The sequence below is a fragment of the Entelurus aequoreus genome, unplaced genomic scaffold (genome assembly GCF_033978785.1).
Source record: "Entelurus aequoreus isolate RoL-2023_Sb unplaced genomic scaffold, RoL_Eaeq_v1.1 HiC_scaffold_424, whole genome shotgun sequence".
In the NCBI taxonomy this organism is placed as follows: domain Eukaryota; kingdom Metazoa; phylum Chordata; class Actinopteri; order Syngnathiformes; family Syngnathidae; genus Entelurus; species Entelurus aequoreus.
The window spans coordinates 12,717-21,469 of NW_026908318.1; the positions used below are offsets into that span (position 1 = coordinate 12,717).

The following is an 8,753-nucleotide window of genomic DNA, read 5'->3' on the forward strand; positions in this document are numbered from 1 at the left end:
TTGTGAGTCTGACTGTTTGCCTTCATGTTGTGAGTCTGACTGTATGCTTCATGTTGTGATTCTGACTGTTTGCTTTACGTTGTGAGTCTGACTGTTTGATTTATGTTGTGAGTCTGACTGTATGCTTCATGTTGTGAGTCTGACTGTTTGCCTTCATGTTGTGAGTCTGACTGTATGCTTCATGTTGTGATTCTGACTGTTTGCTTTACGTTGTGAGTCTGACTGTTTGATTCATGTTGTGAGTCTGACTGTATGCTTCATGTTGTGAGTCTGACTGTTTGCCTTCATGTTGTGAGTCTGACTGTATGCTTCATGTTGTGAGTCTGACTGTTTGCCTTCATGTTGTGAGTCTGACTGTATGCTTCATGTTGTGATTCTGACTGTTTGCTTTACGTTGTGAGTCTGACTGTTTGATTCATGTTGTGAGTCTGACTGTATGCTTCATGTTGTGAGTCTGACTGTTTGCCTTCATGTTGTGAGTCTGACTGTATGCTTCATGTTGTGAGTCTGACTGTTTGCTTCATGTTGTGAGTCTGACTGTTTGCCTTCATGTTGTGAGTCTGACTGTATGCTTCATGTTGTGAGTCTGACTGTATGCTTCATGTTGTGAGTCTGACTGTTTGCCTTCATGTTGTGAGTCTGACTGTATGCTTCATGTTGTGAGTCTGACTGTTTGCCTTCATGTTGTGAGTCTGACTGTATGCTTCATGTTGTGAGTCTGACTGTTTGCCTTCATGTTGTGAGTTTGACTGTATGCTTCATGTTGTGATTCTGACTGTTTGCTTTACGTTGTGAGTCTGACTGTTTGATTCATGTTGTGAGTCTGACTGTATGCTTCATGTTGTGAGTCTGACTGTTTGCCTTCATGTTGTGAGTCTGACTGTATGCTTCATGTTGTGAGTCTGACTGTTTGCCTTCATGTTGTGAGTCTGACTGTATGCTTCATGTTGTGATTCTGACTGTTTGCTTTACGTTGTGAGTCTGACTGTTTGATTCATGTTGTGAGTCTGACTGTATGCTTCATGTTGTGAGTCTGACTGTTTGCCTTCATGTTGTGAGTCTGACTGTATGCTTCATGTTGTGAGTCTGACTGTTTGCTTCATGTTGTGAGTCTGACGGTTTGCCTTCATGTTGTGAGTCTGACTGTTTGCCTTCATGTTGTGAGTCTGACTGTATGCTTCATGTTGTGAGTCTGACTGTATGCTTCATGTTGTGAGTCTGACTGTTTGCCTTCATGTTGTGAGTCTGACTGTATGCTTCATGTTGTGAGTCTGACTGTTTGCCTTCATGTTGTGAGTCTGACTGTATGCTTCATGTTGTGAGTCTGACTGTTTGCCTTCATGTTGTGAGTCTGACTGTATGCTTCATGTTGTGATTCTGACTGTTTGCTTTACGTTGTGAGTCTGACTGTTTGATTCATGTTGTGAGTCTGACTGTATGCTTCATGTTGTGAGTCTGACTGTTTGCCTTCATGTTGTGAGTCTGACTGTATGCTTCATGTTGTGAGTCTGACTGTTTGCCTTCATGTTGTGAGTCTGACTGTATGCTTCATGTTGTGATTCTGACTGTTTGCTTTACGTTGTGAGTCTGACTGTTTGATTCATGTTGTGAGTCTGACTGTATGCTTCATGTTGTGAGTCTGACTGTTTGCCTTCATGTTGTGAGTCTGACTGTTTGCTTCATGTTGTGAGTCTGACTGTTTGCCTTCATGTTGTGAGTCTGACTGTTTGCCTTCATGTTGTGAGTCTGACTGTTTGCCTTCATGTTGTGAGTCTGACTGTTTGCTTCATGTTGTGAGTCTGACTGTTTGCCTTCATGTTGTGAGTCTGACTGTTTGCCTTCCTGTTCCCACAGTACGGCAACTCAGGAGGTCCCCTGGTCAACTTGGTGAGTGTTGTGCATGTCTGAGCCTCCACACCAACTCTTCTTCACGTGCTGGTGTCACACCCGCAGGACGGGGAAGTCATCGGCATCAACACCCTGAAGGTGACGGCAGGAATCTCCTTCGCCATCCCCTCAGACAAGATCCGACAGTTCCTGGCCGAGTCGCACGACCGACAGGTCAAAGGTCAGTGTGGGCGCCACCCGGGGGTTTCACGTTTGTGTTGCCGACGACCTTTGTTGTTGTGAGCAGGAAGAGGCGTCAGCAGGAAGAAGTACATCGGCATCAGGATGATGACCCTCACACCCGCGTGAGTCACACACACACACACACACACACACACACACACACACACACACACACACACTGGTCACAGCGTGGCTGTAGGAAACCTCCAAAACACATGTTGAAATGCAACATTCTTGAGGTCTGACAGGTTTTTGTGTCACACCTGCTGACTTCCTGGCTAAAAACAGCTGACTGAACTTTATTTTGAAAGTTCCCCCGACCCGGCCATACTATAAGTCGCAGATACTACGTTGTTATTTACAAAGAAATATTTATTTACACACCTTAATTGTTTCCCAGTAGTGTCTGTAACACGGCAGTAAAACGGCTGATCAAACAAAACAGAAGTCATGGACATGGGCCCACTAGTTTTGGTGAATTTACTGAGGAATTTGTGAAAGTGAAACAATACAAAAAGAACGCCATTGTAAGTTAATAATACTAATGCAGACGCTTGTAAATGTGTTAGCATATTAGCTAATGCTAACGACGCTAGCTTGATTACATTATGATAGCAGGTAGAAATATGCATGAAAACACTCCTACAGACATCACACATGGGACACTTTAGTAAGTAAGAATAGTTTTAGTTATATTGTAAAACTTACAAACGTTGCTTGGAGCGATGAATGAATAATTCACACGGGTAGAAACGCTATGGATGGCTAGAAGACTGAACAACACTCTACTCCGGGTTTTGAAGCAGTCAATGGAAGGACACTGCAGCACCTGCGGTGAGCAAATTCGTCCATAAGATGGCGCCATAGTACAACCAAAAAAACACAGTCTCGTTGTAGTTGCTTGTTTTTAGCTAATGCTAACAACGCTAACTTGATGACATCCCGATCGCAGGTACAAATATGCATGACATCACACATGGGACGCTTTAGTAAGTAAGAATTGTTTTAGTTATATTGTAAAACTTACAAATGTTGCTTGGAGTGATGAATAATGAATCCATAGAAACCCTAGCTAGAACACAGAATGGCACTTCTACTTCCGGTTCAGAACTCAGTCTAAACAGAAGGGCAAAGCGTCAAAAAGATGGCGCCACAGCGCAAACAACAACACACCTATTCAGTGTATTTGCTTGTTTGTTTTTTTCAATGATTTGCTTTATGGCTTTCAGCAAAGAAAAATCCATTAGTAACTGCACCGTTTTATGAGCCGCAGGATGCAAAGCGTAGGGGAAAAAGTAGTATTTGACATGTTTTCATTGTTCGCCCTGTGTTTAATATTGTAGTGTTATTGTATCTTTATTTCTGGTTCTGGCTTTTTCCCGCCTCGCTTGTTGTTTTCCTTTCTGATTGGCCCATCCTGATACTCAACTGGCGGCCCCCGTGCTCTTCCTTCGGCCTGCCGCACATCACCCAAGTAGGGTTGACCAACCCGTTCAAAACTAGGGTTGCTCATGTGTGCAGTACTCCCACCACCCTGCAGGGGGCAACAGTATGTGTCACGATGAAGCAGCAGTAGAAGAAGACTGCTCATTCACGCCAAAAATGGCAGTAAAAAAATCCAAATGAATGGTGAAAGTACTTGTAGTGCTGAATTTGACCACTAGAAGACTTGAGTTTAATTGTGATGAGTCACAGTCATTGTGTGCAGTGTTTGATGTGGGTGTTGTTTAGTTTCTCCACTCGCGTAAACGTCTCTAGTTTATTGTATGAATGTACTAACACTAAACACTAAAAATACACGATGGACATTATTTATATAAAATACACAATTGACATTATTTATGTAAAATACACAATGGACATTATTTATGTAAAATACACAATGGACATTATTTATGTAAAATACACAATTGACATTATTTATGTAAAATACACAATGGACATTATTTATGTAAAATACACAATGGACATTATTTATGTAAAATACACAATGGACATTATTTATGTAAAATACACAATGGACATTATTTATGTAAAATACACAATGGAGATAATCATGTGATGGCAACAATCAATAAAACAACATATGACTTACAAAAATGCACCTTTAGATGTTCAATATTTAATTAAGTGGAATTTTTTGGAGTCCATTTAATTTTTTTGTTTGTTCAATGTGTGAAAGTCTTGTATGAAGTAAAGTGCATCATTGCAGTGTAAATACACATCATTTACCAGTTATTTATGATGATGATGACTACATGGTATCATTGCATGTAGTCAGGCACTGTAAATCCACATCATTTACCAGTTATTTATGATGATGATGACTACATGGTATCATTGCAGGTGTAGTCAGGCACTGTAAATACACATCATTTACCAGTTATTTATGATGATGATGACTACATGGTATCATTGCAGGTGTAGTCAGGCACTGTAAATCCACATCATTTACCAGTTATTTATGATGATGACTACATGGTATCATTGCATGTAGTCAGGCACTGTAAATACACATCATTTACCAGTTATTTATGATGATGATGACTACATGGTATCATTGCATGTAGTCAGGCACTGTAAATCCACATCATTTACCAGTTATTTATGATGATGATGACTACATGGTATCATTGCAGGTGTAGTCAGGCACTGTAAATCCACATCATTTACCAGTTATTTATGATGATGATGACTACATGGTATCATTGCATGTAGTCAGGCACTGTAAATCCACATCATTTACCAGTTATTTATGATGATGATGACTACATGGTATCATTGCAGGTGTAGTCAGGCACTGTAAATCCACATCATTTACCAGTTATTTATGATGATGATGACTACATGGTATCATTGCAGGTGTAGTCAGGCACTGTAAATACACATCATTTACCAGTTATTTATGATGATGATGACTACATGGTATCATTGCATGTAGTCAGGCACTATAAATCCACATCATTTACCAGTTATTTATGATGATGATGACTACATGGTATCATCGCATGTAGAGTCAGGCACTATAAATCCACATCATTTACCAGTTATTTATGATGATTATGACTACATGGTATCATCGCATGTAGAGTCAGGCACTATAAATCCACATCATTTACCAGTTATTTATGATGATGATGACTACATGGTATCATCGCATGTAGAGTCAGGCACTATAAATCCACATCATTTACCATTTGGTATGGCACAGTTGTTGATGTATGCTGATGATGAAGACGATGGTGTGTTCAGGATCGCTAAGGAGTTGAAGGAGAGACAGTCAGACTTCCCAGACGTCACGTCAGGTGCTTACATCATCGAAGTCCTCAGCCGTAGTCCCGCCAAAGCGTGAGTACTCGTGACAACTTTTTATTGTTGCTCGTCTGTTTTAAACTCTTACATGTTTTTTTATTGTCTTCATGTGTTTTATTGACTTTAAAAACAATAAAACAAAGTATTTATTACTTTCATGTGTTTTACTGTCTTTAATGTGTTGTTTTATTGTTGTTGATGTGTTTTATTGTGTTGTTTTATTGTTTTAATGTGTTTCATTGTTTTGAATGATTTGTTTTATTGTCTCTATTGAGAATTTCTTGTGTTAGTTGTGTTTTTCACGAGTGTGTGTTTCTCCAACGCAGCGCCGGTCTGCAGGACAGCGATGTCATCATCAGCATCAATGGCGAGCGCGTGACATCGGCCAGCGACGTCAGCGCCGCCATCAAGCGTGACGCCACGCTGCGCATGGTGGTGAGGCGGGGCAACGAGGACGTGGTGGTCTCTGTGCTGCCTGAGGAGGCGGAGCCTTGACCTGCAGCCAGACTGGACATGTGCAGCCAGACTGGACATCTGCAGCCAGACTGGACATCTGCAGCCAGACTGGACATCTGTGTGACCTGCTTGACACGTTTTCTTACAAGAAAATAAAGATTTTTGTAACTATTTCTGACAGACTGCTTCTTCTGTGTCACTATAAATATATATTTTATTCTTTTAGCACAAGTCAAGACAAGCATTGAGTGGAGTGGTGTGAGAGAAAAGTCAGGAAGTAAGTTCTTGTGTTGGTGCGTGTTACTTGCACTCTGGCTCCGCCTCCTTACGGCTACGGCCCCTGGACCGTCGTCTCCGGTGTTCCGGGCGGCGCCGCTCCTCCCGCCGGGCCGCTGACCGCCACCTGCTGGAGGGCGGCCAGCAGAGTCTTCTCCAGTTTGTGCTCCAGAGCGTCCAGGCGGAGGTCCATGTGCTCCTTCAGCCTGCGCTCCATCTCCTCCAGGCGACGCTCCATGGTCCTGCATGGACCACACGGACTCTTCACACCGGGACCCCAAAACAATACATAGATGGACCCCCAAACTCATACACAGATGGACCCCCAAACCCATACATAGATGGACCCCCAAACTCATACATAGATGGACCCCCAAGCCCATACATAGATGGACCCCCAAACTCATACATAGACGGAGTGAGGACCCCCAAACTCATACACAGATGGACCCCCAAACTCATACATAGACGGAGTGAGGACCCCCAAACCCATACACAGATGGACCCCCAAACCCATACATAGATGGAGTGAGGACCCCCAAACCCATACATATATGGACCCCCAAACTCATACACAGATGGACCCCCAAACCCATACACAGATGGACCCCCAAACCCATACACAGATGGACCCCCAAACCCATACACAGATGGACCCCCAAACCCATACATAGATGGAGTGAGGACCCCCAAACCCATACATATATGGACCCCCAAACTCATACACAGATGGACCCCCAAACCCATACATAGACGGAGTGAGGACCCCCAAACCCATACATAGATTGACCCCCAAACTGATACATAGACGGGGTGAGAACCCCCAAACCCACACATAGATGGACCCCCAAACTGATACATAGATGGAGTGAGGACCCCCAAACCCATACATAGATGGACCCCCAAACCCATACATAGATGGAGTGCGGATCCCCAAACCCATACATAGATGGAGTGAGGACCCCCAAACCCATACATATATGGACCCCCAAACTGATATATAGTTGGACCCCCAAACCCATACATAGATGGACCCCCAAACTGATAAATAGATGGACCCCCAAACCCATACATAGATGGAGTGAGGACCCCCAAACCCATACATATATGGACCCCCAAACTGATATATAGATGGACCCCCAAACTGATAAATAGATGGACCCCCAAACACATACATAGATGGACCCCCAAACCCATACATAGATGGACCCCCAAACTGATAAATAGATGGACCCCCAAACACATACATAGATTGAGTGAGGACCCCCAAACCCATACATAGATGGACCCCCAAACACATACATAGATGGACCCCCAAACTGATAAATAGATGGACCCCCAAACACATACATAGATGGACCCCCAAACCCATACATAGATGGACCCCCAAACTGATAAATAGATGGACCCCCAAACACATACATAGATTGAGTGAGGACCCCCAAACCCATACATAGATGGACCCCCAAACACATACATAGATGGACCCCCAAACTGATAAATAGATGGACCCCCAAACACATACATAGATGGACCCCCAAACTGATACATAGATGGACCCCCAAACTGATACATAGATGGACCCCCAAACTGATACATAGATGGACCCCCAAACACATACATAGATGGACCCCCAAACTGATACATAGATGGACCCCCAAACACATACATAGATGGACCCCCAAACTGATACATAGATGGACCCCCAAACACATACATAGATGGACCCCCAAACTCATACATAGATGGACCCCCAAACACATACATAGATGGACCCCCAAACTGATACATAGATGGACCCCCAAACACATACATAGATGGACCCCCAAACTCATACATAGATGGACCCCCAAACTGATACATAGATGGACCCCCAAACTGATACATAGATGGACCCCCAAACTGATACATAGATGGACCCCCAAACCCATACATAGATGGAGTGAGGACCCCCAAATGGAAATAGGATAGAGAAGTTGCTATTATTAGTGTATTGATCAACTCTCACTCTCATACATGCCACTGAGCTTCAGACTCGTGTCATGTTTCTCTGCGCCATGACTCGGGAAGGTTGTTTGGAGCGGGTCGTATAAGTACATGCTGTGCCGTGTGCACTTCAACGTTCAAAACATTGTCATTAGATTAGCAAATAAACTGGCAGATATGTCAAATGACTCCTAACAAAGGAGTCCTAGTTTGAACACCTCCGATCTACATCCTTAGTGAGGCCCGGGGACACGTGGTCAGGATGGAGGTGGACACGTGGTCAGGATGGAGGTGGACACGTGGTCAGGATGGAGGCGGACACGTGGTCAGGATGGAGGTGGACACGTGGTCAGGATGGAGGTGGACACGTGGTCAGGATGGAGGTGGACACGTGGTCAGGATGGAGGCGGACACGTGGTCAGGATGGAGGCGGACACGTGGTCAGGATGGAGGCGGACACGTGGTCAGGATGGAGGCGGACACGTGGTCAGGATGGAGGCGGACACGTGGTCAGGATGGAGGCGGACACGTGGTCAGGATGGAGGCGGACACGTGGTCAGGATGGAGGCGGACACGTGGTCAGGATGGAGGCGGACACGTGGTCAGGATGGAGGCGGACACGTGGTCAGGATGGAGGCGGACACGTGGTCAGG

General features: G+C 44.1%; 1 protein-coding gene across 1 annotated transcript; it reads left to right on the plus strand.

Moving 5' to 3' along the window:
- Positions 1–1,854: 1,854 nt before the first annotated feature.
- On the plus strand, positions 1,855–5,999 carry LOC133645525 (serine protease HTRA1B-like; the record flags this gene model as incomplete). Its single annotated transcript, XM_062040364.1, has 5 exons — positions 1,855–1,887; positions 1,954–2,068; positions 2,135–2,192; positions 5,323–5,418; positions 5,709–5,999. Coding segments are annotated over 5 exons (471 nt in total), but the record flags the coding sequence as incomplete, so codon positions are not given.
- Between the last annotated feature and the right edge of the window lie 2,754 nt (positions 6,000–8,753).